The sequence below is a fragment of the Labrus mixtus genome, chromosome 3, assembly GCF_963584025.1.
Source record: "Labrus mixtus chromosome 3, fLabMix1.1, whole genome shotgun sequence".
In the NCBI taxonomy this organism is placed as follows: Eukaryota; Metazoa; Chordata; class Actinopteri; order Labriformes; family Labridae; genus Labrus; species Labrus mixtus.
In genome coordinates, this window is record NC_083614.1 from 4,529,115 (window position 1) to 4,550,172 (window position 21,058).

The window sequence follows — 21,058 nt, forward strand, 5'->3', positions numbered from 1 at the left end:
TCCCTCAACAATAAAAGCCTCATTCTCCATGACTTCATAACCGACACCAACCTGGACTTCCTATGTCTCACCGAAACCTGGCAAAAACCCTCTCTAAACTCTCACTAAACCCAACCACACCCACAGGACACACATACATGGACAAACCCCGCCCCGATGGACGGGGTGGTGGTGTTGCAGCCGTTTACAGGAAGGACATTAAAGCTACCACCATTCCCATCCCTGCATTTGACTCCTTTGAACACATTGCTTTCAAACTCTCTGGTCCCACTCCCCTAGTCACTGCTGTAATCTATCGCCACCCCAAACCAAACCCTTCTTTTTTCAGTGATTTTCATGACTTTCTGACCCAACTCTGCTCCGTCTCAACTTCTGTTCTGCTCCTTGGGGATTTTAACTTCCACGTCGATGACACTCAATGTAAGACTGCCAAAGAATTCCTGGACCTTCTTCACTGCCTCAACTTCACACAGCACGTCAACTTCCCCACTCACAGCCGCAGCCACATTCTGGACTTGGTCTGCTCCACTGGTCTCACAATCCATCAACTGTCAAGTCTCAACCTCAACATCTCCGACCATCTGGCTATAAACATGGACATTCTCATCTCTCTTCCCACTCCAAAACAAAAACGAATGATCTCCTTCAGAAACATAAAATCAGTCGGCCCCTCAGCTCTCTCAGCCTCTATTACCAGCAAAATCTCTTCCTCCCCTCCTCCCAATTTAATAATCCCTCTGAACTCATCACCTACTATAACAACACACTCTCTTTCTGTTTAGATCAACTGGCTCCCATCAAAACTAAAACTGTCTGATTCACACACTCTGCACTCTGGTACACTCCCAAACTCCATAAAATGAAAACCCGCAAACGCCAGCTCGAAAGACTCCACAAGAAAACCACAGTTTTTAACAGTTCACTTCCAATCATACTCTGACTACCTCAAACAATACATGGAAGCTCTCAGTGCAGCCCGGTCCACCTATTACTCACTCATCCACTCAGGCTCATCCAACCCCAAGGCTCTCTTCTCTACAATAAAGAAACTCCTCAAACCCAGTGACAACACCTCTTCCTCCTTCACAGCTGATAAATGCAACGCTTTTCTTTCATTCTTTCAATCCAAAATTGACACCATTTACAGCAGCTTCAACACTCCCACTGTCCCCTCTTCATCCCTACCTGCATCACCCAACCTCGGTCTCAGTTCTCCCGTGTCCCCAAATGAGCTATCCATCATCACCTCTAGCATGAAGTGCTCCACCAGTATTCTCGACCCCATCCCATCCAGTCTCCTTAAAAACTGTCTCCCAGCCATCGCGCCACTCATAACCTCAATCATCAACTCCTCCCTCTGCTCTGGTTCAGTACCCAAAACTCTCAAACTGGCAGCCGTCACCCCCATCCTCAAGAAACCTGGACTCAGTACAGAAAGCATTTGCAACTTCCGCCCCATCTCCAACCTCCCCTTCCTTTCAAAAATACTGGAACGTGTTGTCGCCTCCCAGATCAAATGCCACCTCTCCTCCAATGACCTGTTTGAACCATTCCAGTCCGGCTTCCGTTCCCAGCACAGCACAGTAACAGCTCTCCTCAAAGTCACCAAGTCCTCAGACTCTGGCCTCCTCAACATCCTCATCGATCTCACTGCAGTCTTTGACACCATCAGCCACAGTATTCTTCTATCCCGCTTAGAACACTCACTCAACATCACTGGCACTGCTCTTTCCTGGTTAAAATCCTACCTCACCGACAGACAACAGTTTATCAACATCAATAACTGCTCCTCCTCCATAGCTCCTTTGTCCCAAGGCGTCCCCCAGGGTTCGGTGCTTGGTCCCCTCCTGTTCATCATATACTTGCTCCCCCTTGGTAACATTATCTGCCAGCATGGTCTCCATTTCCACTGTTATGCCGATGACATCCAGCTCTACATCTCCACCAATTCAATCACCACTGAAACCCGCTCTACCCTGACAAACTGCCTCAATGAAATAAAAACATGGATGCACACCAACTTCCTCTCTCTCAATTATGCAAAATCGGACATAATAATCATCGGCCCTAAATCCCTCACCAATTCCATTCACAACTTCTCCTTCACAATAGACAACTCCACTCTCTCCCCCTCCCCTCATATCCGCAATCTTGGAGTCCTCTTTGACAGCCAGCTCTCCTTTGATCACCACGTCACCCAGCTCATAAGAACCGCCTTCTTTCACCTCAAAAATATAGCCCGCCTCCGTCCGCTACTCTCATTTTCTGCTGCTGAAACACTAATCCATGCATTCATCACATGCAGACTCGACTATTGCAATAGCATCCTTTTTGGCACATCATCCAAAGTCCTTAATAAACTTCAATACATTCAAAACTCTGCTGCACGCCTCCTCACCCACACCCGAATACGCGAACACATCACCCCTGTCTTGCAAAATCTCCACTGGCTCCCTGTCCCTTACCGTATCCAATTCAAAATCCTTCTCCTCACACATAAAGCCCTTAACCACCAGGCCCCCTCCTACCTCACGGCTCTCCTTCACCCTCACACTCCTGCACGCAGCCTCCGTTCTTCAAAAGCCAACCTCCTATCTCCCCCTCTTAGAACCAAGCACTGAACCTGGGGGGACAGAGCCTTCTCCATAGCTGCCCCCTCCCTCTGGAACTCACTCCCTGCACACATTCAACACTGCACCGACCCTCCTACTTTCAAATCACTGATCAAAACTTACCTCTTTAAACAAGCTTTTAATGTATGATTGTGATGTATTTTCTGTTTTCTGTAGTTTTACCTTTATTGTTGTTATCTTTATGATTTGTGTGTAATGTTGCAATGTCTGTTAGTCTGTCCTTACTGTGCTGTTCTTTGAGTTTTTTTTAAAAGCGCTTATAAATAAAATGTATTATTATTTATTTTTTTCTTTGACAAAAAACAAACACAAGGAGCTGTGTGAAGGCAGTGACACAATGTGTGCTGTTTATTACGGCTCTGTGACTCACTGTGCAACAGTATAGTGTCATATATTAAATGCTTTACACAACCTTTAAAAAAAATGTGAATGAGAAGTGTGCGATGCTCTGATCGTGAACTTTTCTTACATTTAACCGTTTTTAAAGATCATAGAAGCAACAAGCCAGCTGTGGAAACAGTCGTCATGAACATCTTACTCCGTTATCTGTGTTTCTGCATGCATATGGGTTAGCTGTATAGTGGACATCTGGACACGCACACAGAGAACTGCATCATTTATCACACACTCACTCAGTCACTCAGAAGTCTAGACATTTCATTTAAGGTTTGCTCTGAAGCATCAGGCTTTCAGAGCCTAGGGGTCGCTGTGATTGACACTCCTCCAAACAGGTGGAACAAACAAGAGACACAAGACCCGTGAAAGACACACACATACACACACTCTCTTTCTCACAAACAAACAGGCTGAGAATGTGAAGGACAAAAGGGCTGATGGGTGGCAGTCATTCCTGCCCCCGCGGCTCATCAGAGCAGCAGGTCTGTGACGGAGGGCAGCAGCTCGGACAGCGCAGACTCGATGTCGGCCGTCTGAGTGACGGGGTTTCCACGGAGATCAAGGCGCTTCAGCTTTGGGCACGACGCCAGTGGCTGGAGATCTGCCAACGTGGAGATTTCTGATATTTAAAGTTAAACAGAAAAAAAAAAATCTTTCCCGAGTGGATGTAGAGAGTGGTATTAGCAATAAATAGAAGGAGAACCATGTCAATAGTCTTTAGTATAAATAATTGGAAGCCTAACTACAATTAATATCATTGAACACACAATAAGCAGGCTGACTAAAGCAGAAGGAAATGGTCTGGATATACAACATGTGATGTTACTGTAAGAAGAGGATGAACTCTTTCTTTTGTGTCTCAGGTTTTTTTTGGTGATTTCTTCCTCTTGGCATTAAATTGCAAATGCCCAAAAACTCAAACACATTATTCAGCTTGTCGTCTGATGATGTCTTCATTGAGAAAAAACTGAAACAATTATAAACTATTCTTCAGTGTAGCTGTGTAAAAGCACTATGAGTAGTCAGAAGACTAGAAAAGTGCAATACAAGCTCAAGTCCATTTACCAAGTTACCATGGCGATATACCCAGGTAAAGAAGTGAACCAGGGTTAACCTTGAAGTTTCCTCGCTGACCCCGAAAACCTGCTTGGTAGTACAGACCCCTGGTGATGATATGAACAGAGACATGATGGTTTTCTGACTCATCCGGAGGGAACAATATTTGCAGGCTGTGTTTAACAAACACAAATGTTTCTGCGGTCAAACTCCCATTATGTAAGGTGAAAATCAGTCTCACTGTTGTCCTGCTGTCATTACATAAAACAAAACGGGATGGTGGCCTCAGTGTCAGGACCTGACGACCACATTAATCCCTCTTCAGTTCATCAGAGGAAGTGAGGCATGAAGGAGAGGGAGTTAGGTCACCCTCTCCTTCTAATGATGCTGTTTGCTCTGTGAGCCTGTCAGCGCTCACTTTATTTACTCCATCACTGCACAAAACGTTTCAGGAGACAACAAATTATTCCTGCATTCAGCCTGAAGAGTCTCCCCTGACTGCAATTATCTCAACTCCGTAAACACCGCAGAGTATTATACGTATTTACATATCGCTCTCCACACACCATCAGCTGCTCGCCTCTTTAGTGCGTTTCTGAAACGCTCGGAGCGGATTCACACATTTCTTGAGTCACTGAGAGGAGTACAAGAATATAATTGACCCCTCCTGACGCTGCAGGATGAGCACAGATCCAGAACAGGAAGTCCTCCAGCAAAAAATAAAACTATGAATGTGAGTCATGGATTTATTTAAAGGATACTGTTATTTTTCAAGAGAAGTTCCTCCAGTTTGGGGAGATGATACACTCCCTCCAGGCTCTCTATGCAGTTGTTGTCAACCTCCAAGACCTGCAAGAGGACAAACGTCGATTAGATCAAACTCGTTGCAGAAAAAGAATAAATAAATGTTTGCATTTCACGGCAGTTCTCTCTAAACTCTAAGAAGAAAATAACTATTCATGCAGGAGTTGTGTTTGCATTTTAGCTTCATCACCTCCAGGCACTGCAACATGGCGAACTGAGGAGGCAGCCGCTGCAGCTGATTGGACGACAGGTTGATGTGAGTGACCAATAACAGCTGGTCCAGGTGGCACAAGGTGGTCAGGTGCTGTTTTTAAAAACAAAGAATAGGTGAAGATCTTTTCCCTGATGTTGCAGACAGTTAATAACACTTTAATTTAGGGTTGTGAGCATTAACATCTTAATCACATCAGGTCAGAGATTAACGTGTTCATTTTTTCAAATCACAAATCGCACCTGAAGGCGCCTCTAAGGTAAGCCACCAGCGTCTCCCTGAAGTGTTCCTTTTAGCCGTTTATAATTTAGATCTGTTACGAGTTCCTTTTGGGCTGTTAAGTTAAAGGCTTTCTATGTGATTTTTCACACTTAAATATAATATAAATCAAGTATATCCTCTGAAAATAACTCTGAGTCATGACTGTCTACAATGGGTGTAACACCCGAGTCCCACTGTCTGATGTTTTCAGAGTTTTCAGATTCCTATCTTCAGTTTGTTTACATCGCCAGGACGGCCGGCCGGCTCCTCCCCTTGTGTATAAAAGTTGTTTAATTGAGGGACTAGAGAAAAGAAGAATAACATACTGTACTCACTGCTTAACTGTGTTTCTAGATCACGCTCATTTCAGGTAAATTTACATGCAGTGTGAAGATGCGAGCATAATAAAGATCGCTAGCATTAGCATGCTAACACAACAATGCAGCGCAAGTTGTTTTGGTTTCATGCTGGTGCTCAAGGGCGACATCTACTGGATCAAAAAATCACATATAAAGCCTTGAAAGTCATAACCTTCAATCTACTGGAAGTTTCTTATTCTATTTCAAATATGAAACGTGATTAAAAATGCAATTAATCAAGCAAACTATTGAAACACAGTAATGAATCTTGATTTGTGTTGTTGTTTGACAGCCATACTTTTATTACCAGCAAAGTGAAACTGCAAACTGTTAACTGTAATAAACACAACGTTTATTTGGTTCTTTATTCACCTCGCAGGTGGAAATACATACTACAGCATCCAGGTAGTGTCCCTGCACAGATGCAAAAGTAAAGAACATAAGTAGAGGAGAACGACGTGTGAACAGAACCAACCTTGTCAGAAATACTGAAGACTCGCACTTCAGCGTACTCCATCTTCAGGATGGTGTTTTCAATCATGAACTTGCTGCACAGGTCGCTGTAGTAGGCAGAACGCGTGGAGTCCACTTCCTGATGGAGAAACAAGTCAAATACATTTTTTCACATGTTCTCAAACCTCTTTGACAACACTTCAAGATCATCTGTTTTTATTTACTGGAATTGAACTTTTAGGTCGTCTTTACGTGGTGGGTATGACGTGGGTCGAAAGTTAAAAATAAAGTCAAAATGTTGAGAAAAAGTTGAAATGTATAGAAGAGATTAAAGAACTAAATTGAATTTAATTTGAAATCTTCATTGTCTGATTTGTTTGACTTTAACTTTCAAACCAATAATTACACATTTAATAAAAACATTAACCAAAACTGCACGGTAAATTAAACTAGCAGAAGTTAAATTACAGTTGAATACATAAAACACACGGACAGCGTATGAGAATATTATAAGATACATAAAACAATGTTAATAAATAAATCGATACAAAGACAAGGGGCCACATAGCTCTCCTGCTGGGAGGAATAAAAACAGCTTTTAAGACTTGATTTAAATGTAGGTAGAGTGTGGGAAGCTGATGTTGTAGAACTTAATTTTGCTTGTTGGCTAATTTGTTTGTCCTCATATTTGTGATGTCATACGGTCAGTTATAATCTGTCTGGAATGAATGAAGTCATCACAAAGCGTCGGTTGTCGTTTAAGACTACATATTCATTACTCACTCTGAGTGTTTGAAAATGAGCGAGTGTCTCCTTTTCATATCCCAGAGGGTCTAGCGCCCTCATCAGGAGGATGATGGTCAGTAAGCACCCTGCAGAGGTGACAGGACACACGTTGATTATCAGCAGCAGACTTCAGTATTCTAAGTGGATGTGATGAATTAAAGCACTCACACTTATTGAGCGGCTCCAATTCTTGCAGCTGGTTGCAGGATTGAAGCTCGGACTGTAACACCGACGTCTTCTCTACAGACAGTTCACTCCTGCAGAAAAAAAGCACACCCACACTTTTGTTTCTTACAAAATCAAAAAAAGAACACAATGTCCTGCTGGTGTGAAGAGAGGATACCTGAAGAGTTCCTGATCCGTGGCAGAGTCTCTGCACCAGCTCTCAGCTCGACCTTTAGAAAAGTTCACAGTAAGAGGAAGCTGGAGGACCCAAAACTCTGAGTCAGAGCATGACGTGAAGAGTGTGTGTGTGTGACTTACCTGTGTACAGCGCACAGTCTCTGTGAGTGTGTTTTTCAGTCCAGTGCACCGTCAGGTTGTGTTCATTTGTGATGTCCCTTATAGTTCCAGGAGGGAGATCACAGATCTGAGCTGGTGTTAAGGTTCAAATCAGGACAAAATTGTGGATTACTGATTCCACAAGTGAGAAGTTTCCAAAATAAATGAGCCAACATTAACAAAAAGAATCCCAGCGTGAGGCTGCATAGTAAGTCTCTGGATGGTTTCCCTGCCTGAAACAGCAGAACTGTGACTGACATGAACCCTCCATGATAGAACAGAAAAACAGCAATTTAGACAAACAAGGATTTCATTCATGTATCCAGATCTAGATAGAAAATTAGGACAGTTCCAGATTTAGTTTTAAGAACTTCTTTTTGTGCTGTAGGCTAAACAGAAGAAGAATAACATGTTTTACTTCGATCATCACAAGCTTTACATCGAAAAACAAACCGCCCAATGATGAGAAAAGTCCATCCTCTCCATCTTTTGCCTGCTCCACTTTTCAGAAAATGTGTGCTCAAACAAGCTGTTTGGAGATTTTCCCTTCATGACATCACAAAGGGCAGTAACCCCTCCCCCAGGTGGGTGACACTCCCACAGCTAGGTGTTTGTTCTGCCCTCTGAGTCTGCCTTCTCACCGTAAACAATAGGACATGGAGCAAGAAAGACCGAGACACCCAAGGGTGCGTTCGAATTGTCCCTCCTATCTCCTTTCACTATCCACTTTACCTTAACCCCGCGAAAACGTCATGAGGTCAAGGAAAGATGTTAGGAGAATTCATAAAGGACTTAGGGAAAGGCGATCTCGTTGCTCTGACAATCCGACCACATTTTCCACTAGGCCACGTGATTAAATGCGACGGGCCGGCGGAGGTTAATGACGTGGGTCTGCCGTGGTGAAACTACAATGTTCTGAAAATGGACTACAAAAAACTCATCTAAAAAACTTTCCCCTGTGCCTTCTTACCGGTGAAATAGTCCTAATCACCACAAGGTTGGGATTGAAATACAAGCAATATAGACCACCAGGCTACAAGTAACAAAAGTGAAACCATCAGCTTCCTGTCCGCTCATAAATTAACATCAAAATGAATATGATTGTATGAAATTAATTGTTACATTTATGGAAGATATAACCTACACATAATATTTTAAGCATACAAATGTACAACTGCACAAAGCATTCTTAAGTGAATTAAACATGTTGAATAAAACATCATCTGTATCACTTTATGATCATCGTTATTGTTCGTGAATGGTCAGATGCGCGACTCGCTTTAAATGTTGCGGCCGCAAGGAATTGTGGGGTGGCATATCTCATCTCCTTTGGTAAAGGATGGTCCAGTGTATCCTATGCTAAAGGAGGTTATAAAGGAAGCATTGACCCACCTTTCCTTAACTTTTAGAGAATTTGAACAGCTCTTATCATGGCCGCCACTTAAATGCTTCCGGGGTTAAGGTAAAGTGGATAGTGAAAGGAGATAGGAGGGACAATTCGAACGCACCCAAGCCCTTCCAGAGAGGGGGCGTGGTCAGACACAGCTCATTTACATATTTAAAGGTACAGACACAGAAACAGCCTGTTCTGAGCAGGGCTGAAATAGAGGGGTTTATAGACATGATCAAATACAGGATCAGAGTAGATTTAGAACAAGAAACTTCACACACATGTTTTGAGGAGATCTGAGACTTATTGAAACTTGTTGAAAAGGAGGATCATATGTGACCTTTAAAGAAGCAGAATTAATCCTGACAGCACAAACCTCCTGCAGACCTGTTCATTGATATTCTACTTCAGAGAATATCAAGTCCTTCCACTTTATATTTTTGTTTCTATCAGTGAAGAAGTCAAACTAGAGTCAGACAGATGTTTAGTTCAACCCGATTTAAATCCAAATTTTTACAAGATAATAAATCTTGTTCCTTTTTGTTGTTTGTACAATCTCTTTATAAATGTGTTAATCTACCGTTAATGTTTGATTTCCTTTAATTGCTCTTATTATTTTCATGCTCTCATATACTTTTTATTATTAGTTTACTTATTTATTTAGGTGTTTCTGTCGCTCTCATCTCTTTCATTGCTTTACCTCTTACTATAATTTTCTGTTTACATTAGCTTGTAGCTTTTTATTGCTCCTCTCTCTTTTAGTTTCTTTTATTCTCTTAAATCTCTGGTCCTCTTGATCTCAGCTCGTGCCGTTGGGTTCTTGAGTTGTCTGGGTTCTTATGATGCTATGATGGTTGTTATAGTAGGTCTTGTGATGGTTAGGTTATTTTGTTGTCTGGGTTCTTTTGCTTTGTTCTTTTTATGCATTTGCTGTATGTCAAAGCATTTTGTTAACCTGTGTTTTTGAAATAAATGTATCATTATTTGTTGAGTGTGGGAATGTGAGAGTCTGTAGAAGTTTTTAAAGGAAACTTTACGGTCATTTGAGTGCAAGCGCTCAAGTTGTGCCTGACTATCAGACCGTACAGTGTGATCTCATAAATCGTGAGCTAAAAGATTCAGTCATTCAGTGTGAGATGACATCCCACCACTACTTTTTTTTACGATGGTAAAGTTTACTCCGGGTTGTAGAATATAAGGCAGAAAACAACACAGATCAGCAGAGAGCGTATCAGAATAGAGTCTGCAGAACATTTAAAGAGCATCACAAGTGAGCAGAAAGTTGTTTTAATCTAATAAGATTTTCTGAAACATGTCAAGTTTTTTATTTATGAAAATGGATCAAACTTTGTGCAGAAGAAAAAATATATTTTTATTATAGATAAAAAGTTGATTTTTTATCTTTATCCTTCATTTTGTTCACTGTACATTTTAATTAGTTTTTATTTACCCTGTTTTGATAGACTGATGGTATATGTAGTTTTTAAATTTACCTTCTTGTGTTCCTTCCTTTTTTTAAATACTTTTTGTCAGTTTTGTCTTTATCAGATCTACCAGCTGAAGAGAGACTGGAAATGTTTGGAGAAGAGAGCAGGGGATGACATGAAGCAAAGGACTGAGGTCGGATTAGAACCTGCGGCCGCTGTGACGAGGACTAAAGCCTCTGTTCATGAGGCATGCGACATAACCATCAGGCTACCAGTGTTCCTAAGGGTTACTGTTTTAGTCGCTGTTGTCACTTTGTGTTTCATGTTTTGTCCGAGGCTATTTTTGTTAAAAAATACTCAATCACGGTTAAATTATTCTATTTATTTATCTAAATATAGTAACATAACCTACGCTCACTAACCTAAACATGTGACTTTTAGAATTAACTAGGGGTTCATGTTGTTTTAAAAAAAGAACCCGTTCAGTTTTTAAAAAATCCATTTGGAACTGAAGCAGAGTGTCCTGTCAGCTCTCCTGACACTGTGGGAGACTCAGTCCATTAAACAGATTCCTCCATAAGTCCCTCTTCACGTCTGAGGAGGAAGTAACAACAGCATTCTCTATCAAAGTTTAGTGATGGCACCCTGCCTCTTCTTAAAGACGCACATACCTCGTCCTTATCAGCGTGAGGTATGTGGAGAATGAAGAGAATGTAAAAACTAGAGACCTGCTTAGACTCACAGCTACAGTCTGTATTGATGTCTGAGGAGAGAAGGAAAAGGAGAGAAGGAAAAGGAGAGAAGGATACCCAGACAGGGCTGTGTTTGAATCGAGGATGTACACTCCTCCACTCCACTCTCTGAGGCTGACCGTCCAGGACGAGCAGGAGGCCAACGGACTGAGCCTGACAGAGACAGGAGGGGAGGGGGAGAGAGAGAGAGAGAGAGAGAGAGTGTGAGTGAGTGAGTGAGTGAGTGAGTGAGAGAGAGAGAGAGAGTGAACACAGGTAAACACACACGTGACATTACAGGTCTTAAAATATATCTGAATTAATTTCACAGTCAGCAGCAGCAGTACATGTTGACTAGGGTGTGGAATAATTTTCATTCAAACTCAACTGACAACAAACTCTGAGTTTAAATAAGCAGCACATATTTTCACATTTACACTTTGTGGTATCAGACAGTTTGATTTAGTCTTCTATATAAAAAGTAGGGTTATGTTTATTTTTTAAACTTTTAAATAATTACTAGCATCATGAATGTGAAATATTATATTCACATTTTCATGTTTACTGATTGTTAAGCGACATCTATTGTTTGGTTGGTTTAATGGCTTAATTCATTGATTTAAGACGGTTGTTTAATACAAAGATGTATTATATGAATTTATGGACATGCAGACTTTTTTGTGTTTTGTGTCAGGACAGGACTTCTGGACTTCTGTTTGTAAGAATAACGAAAGCATAATGCAGGAATGTTAAGCTGTGTACCTCTTGCACACCTGCGATGTAATAAGGGAATAAAGACAGCTGTACTTTAGGACGGGTAAATAAAGTGTTTCTGTGGTCACTCTGCACCAGAGGGGATCCTGAGCTGTGCAGGAGCTTAAGATAGAAGTTTAAAGATTCATATAGAAAAAGTGAACTCAGTAAAGAGAAATGTGAGCGTCCAACTTTAAAAAAGAAATTGAGAAATGACCTGCATCTTTATGATGCTAAGCTAAAGACCCAGCTCTTTATGAATACCTACTAACTTAATGATGATGGTCTCCATATTATTGATGATGATGATGGTAATGACGATTGTTTTTATTTGATAACGATGACTTATAAGATGGTTTCTATACTGATTAGAGCTCTCAAGAACTGCCCTCAATGTTGTGCTTTGCCTCTGGTCACTTCCTGTCAGCACCTGTGTGTCCAATCAGACTCAAAGCTGATCGTTTGCTCTTACTGACATTGTTCCTTTTTTTCTAGATCCTTGCTTGTGTTGTTCTTACTCTCTGATGTACGTCACTTTGGATAAAAGCGTCTGCTAAGTGAATTGTAGAAATGAAATGTAAAGATACTCACATTAACGGGCCGGGAGAAGGCGACGGCCACTCTCTCCTCTTCCCGACTGACGTAAACACAACTTATCATCTCCTCACGCTCGGCTGATGAAAAGAAACATTTAGGTTTGTGCAAGTCTTTACTGATAAATGACAAAGTACAATAAACATTTGCATCTATGAATATGGACACAACTTCAGACGGACGTACCTCTGCCTAGCAACCAGCGATAGTAGAACCAGGCACTCTGGTCGTTAGGGTCGGTGAAGAAAGCGTTTTGTACAAGCTCATATTCTGATGATGAAAGAATGATTAAGATTGTTTATATTGTGACTTAAACATCTAAAAAGGAAGTGACGTTTCATACATATCACATTGTGTGGAAGCAAAATAAACAGCATTAAATAATCAATCAGTTGAGACCAAACTTCTTTTAAACAGACAGACACATCAAGCGTGTTGCAACAAAACTACTCAATTTAAAATAAAACTTAGCAGAGCACAGAAGCTGCCTCCGGACACCAGAGCAGGAAGACTTTATGGCAGTGCATTTTTCAGCGAGCCTTGTTTGATCCGCCCAATGAGAAGGCAGCTTTACATTGCTTCTGACTCTGAGAGTCAAGTTTTCACACGTTCACTTTTCCAGACTCTCAAAGTAGCAAGATGTCTGCTCCCACAGTGACGGATGGAGAACGTCCATCTCTGACGTCACAGAGCAGAATGAAGCTAAGTGTTTGGATTCGACTGCGCTCTGTGACACATGGCTTCACCGCATGTTTCCTGTCCGTTTTGTGAGTTAGAATTAAACCAATGAGACAACAGATCTTCAGTGGTCAGGATGTGTTGAGCTCAAGAGGAAACGATAGCGTACTGGAAAAGACCCGGAAGTAAAATACTAGAAATCCTGTGAATCCTTACTTTTCCATTTATCCTTCTTTTGTTCTTTCCCTGTGAGTCTAAAAACTGAAAACACATCCTTCAGGTCATCTTTCAAGGTCTATAGGGTGGGCTGGGTGGGCATCGCCTTTAGTTTATTTTTGTTTAGTAGTTAAGTCCTTTTGATTTCTTGCTATTTTTTTATTGGTCTGTTTTGTTTAAATTGTAATTGTCATGTATTGCGAGCATGTCATTATTTATTGAATTTGTGTCATCAGTCATTTATAACAGGAAATAAGTCCAAATGTGACCACATAAAAACAAATGAGGTGTTAGTTTGCATATATGAATCACATGATGTAAAGCAGCATGTAAACAGGTGATGTATCTCCACAGCTGTGAACTCAGATAAAAAAGAAGCTTTTCAGGTGTGGACGTCTTGTTCCTGTTTCTCTGTCGTCTCTGACTGTAGGACGAACCACGCTCAGCCTACAGCTCAGCTACGCTTTGTTTTCTTTGAAGTGATTCTGTCTTCACATGTTGCAATTAAGAAAGCGTGGAGAGGAAAAAAATATGGAGATAATTGCACAAAACTGCTTTTGATCTCGTTAATTGAAACTGACGGTTCATTCCGCCAATTTTCAGTTTGGAATCCAAATCGTTGAATGTAGAGCCGGTGCGTTACATTTATGCATGTTTCTGTCTTGTTCTATATTCTCTTTTTTTAAATTTACATTTTCTCTAAATGTGGGGGATGAAGGTTTATTTTATTTTTTTAGATCAAAGTATAAATTTTTATTTCACAAGATAAGGAGCCAAAAGTCGTTCTCGAACCCTTGCTGCTTGTTTGAAGGACGATAGCCTCCAACCGCTAGTCCACCTACAAACCCATGTAATAATGTTTTTTTATTCTAACTGAATCAGGGTAGGATACCAGAATTTTAAACTTTAATGTAATTCTAGTAAAAATCAAACAATGTTGGCACCTGTTTTGATATGATGAAAACTGAAGTCCTAGACACCCAATACTCGATCATTTCTTATAAAGGTTTCACACTCCCAGAAAACTCCTCAAAAAAACTTGCCTTTATTTTATTTCACCAATAAAAAAATTAAATTGATACTTTTATTTTAAAGCGTTGGTACTTTTTCTTACAGATCATTAAAATAAAAGTGATTGTATTGTTTTGAAATGTGGTTACAAAAAAAATGACATGAATTATTTTTGGATGTTTATGGACACTGTGGCCTGCAGTGCTGTGCATTCTGGGATTTGGAGTCTATCATCCACATGAGACAAAAAGACACTTTCTGCCTTTTCTCGGCCAAGAAGGCATCAACTTCAAATTTTATTTCACATTTCTACATATATGACCCAATGTCAATACAGATTCATGATTCAATGGGTGAAGTATCCCTTTAAGCATGTGGATTATTAAAAATATATGATAATAAATATTTGAATGTCAGATAGTGATAATAATATGATAAAAAAATAAAGTAATATAATACATACGTGTGTGGTTTCTATGTGTAAAACATTCACCTGACAAAGATCCAAGCAGGATTTTAATGTTGTGAAGACGTTTTTATGTGACATTGAATCATGATGTTTGGATTTACATTTTTTTATTGACTTGCACATCAGAAAGTGCAATACACAGCCTCAGACTGCCCCCTGTTGTTACTTTTTAGGTATTGCTGACAACACATCTTCACATACTGTGAGGTTTTACCTTTGAGGAGCTGCTCCTCACAGACGCGGTGGGAGTGCGTTTGTGGAGAGGGCGGAGGGGAGGAGTGCGGGCGCTCTCGGCGAGGTGACGGGGGCTCGGGGGACTCCGGGTGGAGCAGAGGCAGCAGGGTGCTGCGGTAATGCCAGCTGGAGTAGTTGGAGAAGTTGGAGCCAATGAGACGGTCGGTAAAACCCAACTCCTGATCGACCGGAACACCTGAGACCTTCACCACCATCCGACGGTAATCCCAGCAGTGGACTGTGGAGAGCAGTGAACATGGTTTGAGAAATGGATGGAAAAAAATAAATAAATACCGTCGCTCATTCAAACCACTCACAGATGGTATCAGTTTGAAACACGTGGTATGAAAAGGTAACGACATCATGAACATTTTGACAACCTTATTTTTTATTTATTTTACAGTCTCATAAAGTCCGTCCTTTTTTGTGTTTCCCTCTGATGTCACTCACAGTTGCGGTCGTCGAGGCTCAGGCAGCGATCACACAGGCTCAGCTCTCTGGCCCAATCGGGTCGAGGCAGCCGGGCGGAGACCCAACCTCGATGGTGCCAGCTGCCGTAGGACTTTGGATTCACCTTCAGGCAAGACTCCAGAAAAGACAGCTCGGCCTCGTAAATCTTCTGAACTTCATCCACTTCTCTGAGGAGGAGAATAATAAAAAAAAAAGAAAATCATCACGCTGCTGTCACATCGCAGATGAGTGTAGAATGTGAGTGACTTCCTAGAAACACACATTATTAACTCTTGGACATGAGTCTTAAATCAATAGTCATACAGAGTGTAGTGCGCCTGTATGTGCGTTCTTGTCAGCTCACATCGGGGTTGTCTTCTCACTTTTCACATACGCTGGTAAAACAGCAGCCTAAAAACTAGTCTGCTATGAAATCTCTGCCTTCCCCTGCAGATTTCAGTTCCAGGAGAGCTCAGCCTGATTCTGTGTTTATGAAGAGATTAGATCTTTGGTCCTCAAAACTTTACTGCTGGCCGACTTTAAACAAATAACACTTCACTTCCTGCTGATTTTTAAAAAGACTTTTACCCGACAGTTGATAAATTTTTATCCTGATCATCATTACAATTAAAAAATAAGTGTAAACTAAATATAATTGAAATACAGTGACTTTACATTGGTACAAAATTAAGTCTTACTACAAAAATATGACAGAAATGTAGGGTTTATTATTTTAACTCAAAGCAGGATCTTTTTCTTTATTTTATTTATTATTAATCAGGCTCAAAATCGTCTCTTGTGTAGCCAAGTTTACCAGTAAACACAGAGCTCACTTAAGCACGTCCTACGTCCAGGAAAACAACGTCTAACCAGGAGAAATACCATATCTGAGGTTATTCCTATGTGAGCAGGTGATTAGTGAACTCATCTTACTTCACAGTCTCCAGGTGCATCAGGATTTCTCTTCTGTAGTTCCAGAGTGTTGCAAAGTCAGGATTGGACGAGAGAAGCTGCTGGGTGAGCTGGAGAGCCTCGTCATCCCAAATACCCTCCTTCCTCTGTCAGACAGGATCAAATAAGAGGACGGGGGGGGGGGGGGGGGGGGGGGGGGGGGGCACAGAAGGTCAGACAAACAGGTAGATAGGTGTTTGATACTTTTCAATACCACATGTTTTAAAAACAATACAGTCAACGTTATTCTCAAGATCAATAGTATCGAAAAATACAACACATAACTAACAGACACACTTCACTTAAAAAACAAACATATGGACTAAACCAAAGACAACTACAAAAAGCCAGACAGCAAAGCTCCAGCCTCAACATATGGCAAAGAAGGTAACACCTGGATGTCACAAAGCAGGGACTACAATTAAGAAGTGGCAGAATTAAAATGTCTAACCACTTGGTAACGACATGTTAAAACGATGTGAAGGACTTTGCTTGCACTTTTTGGTGATTAAAAACAAGAAATTCCCCAACACTGGGTTCCTGGGACTTTATACTAGTATCTTATTCTGGTATAGTGACAACCTTAATGACTGTGTATAATAAATGTTCCATACAAAGGATAATGCTGGTGTTCTATATTTTTAGAATATCTCCAATACTCTCTCAAGTCATTATCTCAACACCTCTATGTTTAATGCCCATGTTTGGCTACCAAAGGCACAGCTCTTCATAAACAGAATAATGATATTCTGTCAAATATTCAAAAAAAAAAAAAAAAAAAGGTAGCTGGACATTGTGGATTTCTTTTGCAAATTATACCCAAACAAAAGGAAATAGTGCATCAGTTTAGTCCTGTATGACATCTGACCAACATTCATCTGGTGCTATAGTGAGTAGAAATCAAAGCAGGAGTCAAATGACCATATGCCATTCTCCATATTCAGTTAGTTTACAGATACACAATCCCACTAGGTGTGACTCAGGACGGTCTCCCAATCTAATCCTAAATTACAAAGAATCTAGAGCCAATACAGGGCCTTTCAGCCAATACAGTTATCTCCAGACTTTCCTCTGCCCCCCCAACAAAATGTGAGCAAACCAAACTTGGACGGTGCAAAAATAATAATAATCAAATATCATTGAGTGTCAACATCTGGCTCCTCTCTTCTGTAGTCATGTATGCACATTTGTGGAATCGTTTGTTCTTCCAGTTAAAAGTCGGCCGAGGATTTACACGTCAAGAAGCTTTCGTGACTTTTAGAAAAATGCAAACAAATCAGAGTGACGCAACACAAAATGTATGTTTAGAAGGTTTGGTGCTGGTTCAGTTTTTTCTATTGTGCTGAGCTGCTTTCAGATGATGTGTGGTTTGGTTTATCCCATTTCTCCTTGTACTTATTGAAATGGTTGATCCCTAATGAATTTCTACACTCACGCACTGAACACCTGATTAAGCATGTGATGGTTTAATGCTTAATGTCTTAAAATGGGGATTGAGATTTAGATTGAAACAAAACTACTACATGAGGTCCCAAAACGTTCAACACTTTTCTATCCCATGTGTTTTAAGGATACAAACTCTGTTGTTTAATGATCGAAAGTATCGAAAAGTGCAAAAATCTTTCAAAGAAAACTAAATCTATTTCAGAAGACGGGTGCAACACCACCCCATATTTTTGTTCCCCCCCCCCAATAATTGCAGGAAACTTCTGAATACTGTTTAAATTGCACAGTTACATTAGGAGTCTTTCTAAATGCATTTAGACAGCGCCCTCTCTCTTTCACTAGCTGCTTTTTTTGTGGTTGTAAAATAAGTGTTTAGATACAAGTACAACCTTGGAGAAACAGGCATCTCTTGCAGCCACGTATATCTTCAGTTTCTTCTCTCGCTCCTTTCTTTTCTCCTCCTCCTGCTGGGCTGTAGATTTAATCTTCACTCGGCCGTGCTGTCAAAAAACAACAAAATGATAGCAGCACAATTAACAGAGTTTCTGACAAACAAGCAAGAAACCAGACATACAAATACAAAATTATAAAAGATTAAAAGACACAAAAAAACACATTTAAACAGAAAATACCTCAAAACTGCCCACAACAATAAATACATCAGAATCTACAGCCAGATGTGTCCACCTCAAAGTCATTCCACATCCTCTTAAAATCATCCAATGAGAGCAGCTCTTGTTTTAGTTCTCTTTCTAATCCAATCCAAGTAAAAGGAAGCAGACATTTAAACGGCTTCTTCCCCAATTAAGTTCAGACAGAAAGAAGATATCCTGAGATTGAAGATTTTAAGTCTCTTCTGACTTATGTAGGTCAGAAGATAGGAAGGAAGCAGCCCTAAAACAGATTTTAAATTAAGAATATGCCAGTGATTAAGTCTGAGACCTTCATACACATGCATACAACAAACAGTGAAGATTGAGGGCTTTAAAATGAGTGCTGAACCTCAGAGCTCAGTGATACACAGAGGCCAGAGCATGTGAGCTTTGAGAGAAGTCATGCATGAAAACATCAGCCATGTCCAGCACAGACATGAAAGAGGCAGCAGCCGGCGTCTTCTAAGAGTCATCACTCATCAGACCCCCTCTTCTCTGGAATCATCGAACAGTCAGGGTCTGTGGGCAGACACCTTCTGTACTAGAAAGAGTAGGTTTTAAACTTTCCTTTCTGATAAAGCTTATAGTTAGGGCTGTCCAGCATACGGTGTTGCACTGTTTGTCTCTATTCTTCTTTCTCTTTCTGCATCTCAACCCCAACACAGCTCCTGCAGATGGCTGTTCAACATGAGTCGGGTTCTGTTTGAGGTTACTGCCTCGTGATGGATTCATGTTGGGTCTGTGTAAATAATAAAACAACGAGTAACGTCTTTTCCTGCTCTTTCGTAAAGTGATCTTGAAATCTGTTGTGAATTGGCGCTGAAGAAATAAAGATTGATTAATTGAATGACTCAGAAGATAAAACAGGATTTGATTCTAAAATGAAAGCCCAGTTTGAGTTTTAACCTTTTTACAAGCTGCTGAATATGAGGAGCAAAAGAGAGCGATTTAACAATTGCAAAGAAAATATAATTAAATATCTTACCATGCTTTATCTCTGTGAGTCAAACGTTCCCACAAACCTGTTTATAAAACAATAAGGAGAGGTGTTCAGAGTCAGGCCTGTTTATCACTGACATGACAGTCACACAGGCAGCTGACAGTCAGGACAAGTCAATGTTATCAGTTTGACTGAGTCTATAATATGACTCACATATTTAATATCCATTAAGAGGAAAACAATCTGAACATAAACAGACATAAATCCGAGGTTAGCTCGCTAATTAGCTCCGTTTTCACAAAACAACACAGTGCTCATTGAAACCAGCTCACAATAACAACGAACCCGCCGTACTACATATATCTTCATCCCAGCTGTACACTGAACGCCTCGGGATCTTCTCCACCAAATACTCACCTGATTTTCTACCCGGCTTCTTTAGTATTATTTCAGAAATCAGTTTGTTTTGTCATGTCACCATAAGGATTTCTAACGACTACAAATGTGCACTTCCGTCTCAGTGTGATGACGTCACGGAGTGTTTTGGCCTGTGCGCGATGTTTTGTAGTTCTCTAGTGGAGAAAGCAGCTAACAGCAAGCAGAGGCAAACTAAAGTGGACAGCCTTAGTATGTTTAAAGTCCCTGTAAACCAAAAAAATATATGTTTTTTAGTTTTTTATACAAAAGAAGAATGTGTTATTAACCACCAGGCCAAATTTCAGCAATGAAAAAAACGTATAAGTTTATAAAATGAAGCTTCAAAATCATGAGAAATGTGTTCTCTCTCCTCTGGGCTGCTGTGGGCGTGTCCATGGAATGCGCAGAAGCCACGCCCACTCGCGAAGAGACGTTCCCTTCTCAACTGTCAAAAATGTAAATGACCTGACAATGGAGGCCTCAGCTCCTCTATCAGACCTGTCTGTCACAGAATGGTCTTTTTTTTTATGTCTAATAATGGAAGTATGTCCTTTTTCAGGGTTTCAAGAAAGGAATTTTCATTTCTTAGAACTTCACCTAAAACCTAAAAAGGGAACTTTCTGTAATAACTGAAAATGTACACAGCACTGCACAGAACATAAAAACATTCAGCTTGTTAATAAGAGAAAACCCACCGTGGCCATGTTTGATATGCAGGATGTTTAACTGTTTGACTCTCAAACATCCAACTCCTATCTAACAATCTGTTTATCTGCACCTTTAACATCTGCACTGACTGTTGCTTAAAGCAACCAGAAAGCAACACAAACTTCAGAAGGTCTACACTTTTATTTTTATTTTTATGTACAGGTCTAATTTTACCAATGTTCCTTAACATTTTATAGGTTACACTTAAATTGCACATATATTTTTATTCCTGCACGGGGTTATGTAAATTTTCCTTTGTATTAGTCTATGTTTAATTGCACATGTTTCATTTTAACTCATGTAGGGGCTTACTTAAATCTTTGTTTCGGGTTAATATATGTATGGGAGGGGGGACAGCGGTTTGTTTATTTGTAATAACTCTTTCAGCACAGATTATAATGAGCTCATCTTCTCAAAAAAAGTTAAGTTAAAAAAGTTATTTATTGTGATTATGGACACACATGACTACATCAGAGTACAGCTGTAGGTTGTATTTTCATACTAGTGTGTTTTGAGGTTCAATACCTTTA

General features: G+C 40.4%; 1 protein-coding gene across 1 annotated transcript; it reads right to left on the reverse strand.

Annotated features, from left to right (window-relative positions):
* Window positions 1–2,950: 2,950 nt before the first annotated feature.
* Window positions 2,951–19,595, reverse strand: rabggta (Rab geranylgeranyltransferase subunit alpha). Its single transcript, XM_061028592.1, has 16 exons — window positions 19,449–19,595; window positions 18,200–18,310; window positions 16,347–16,471; window positions 15,414–15,601; window positions 14,944–15,201; window positions 12,542–12,625; window positions 12,353–12,435; window positions 11,087–11,182; window positions 7,443–7,548; window positions 7,303–7,354; window positions 7,128–7,216; window positions 6,957–7,045; window positions 6,196–6,312; window positions 5,080–5,193; window positions 4,847–4,934; window positions 2,951–3,648 (listed from the first exon to the last, which is right to left on the reverse strand). The coding sequence occupies exons 1-16, from the start codon at window positions 19,449–19,451 to the stop codon at window positions 3,500–3,502; spliced, it is 1,752 nt and encodes a 583-aa protein (XP_060884575.1). The 5' UTR covers window positions 19,452–19,595; the 3' UTR covers window positions 2,951–3,499.
* Window positions 19,596–21,058: the final 1,463 nt, after the last annotated feature.

What these genes read in the sequence shown, in the direction of transcription:
- rabggta (XM_061028592.1), bottom strand. An exon ending in GAGCCTCGACGACCGCAACT is followed by an intron (nt 15,202 to 15,413) that starts GTGAGTGACATC and finishes TGCTCTCCACAG; the next exon opens with TCCACTGCTGGGATTACCGT. An exon ending in CCTTCTCCCGGCCCGTTAAT is followed by an intron (nt 11,183 to 12,352) that starts GTGAGTATCTTT and finishes TGTCTCTGTCAG; the next exon opens with GCTCAGTCCGTTGGCCTCCT.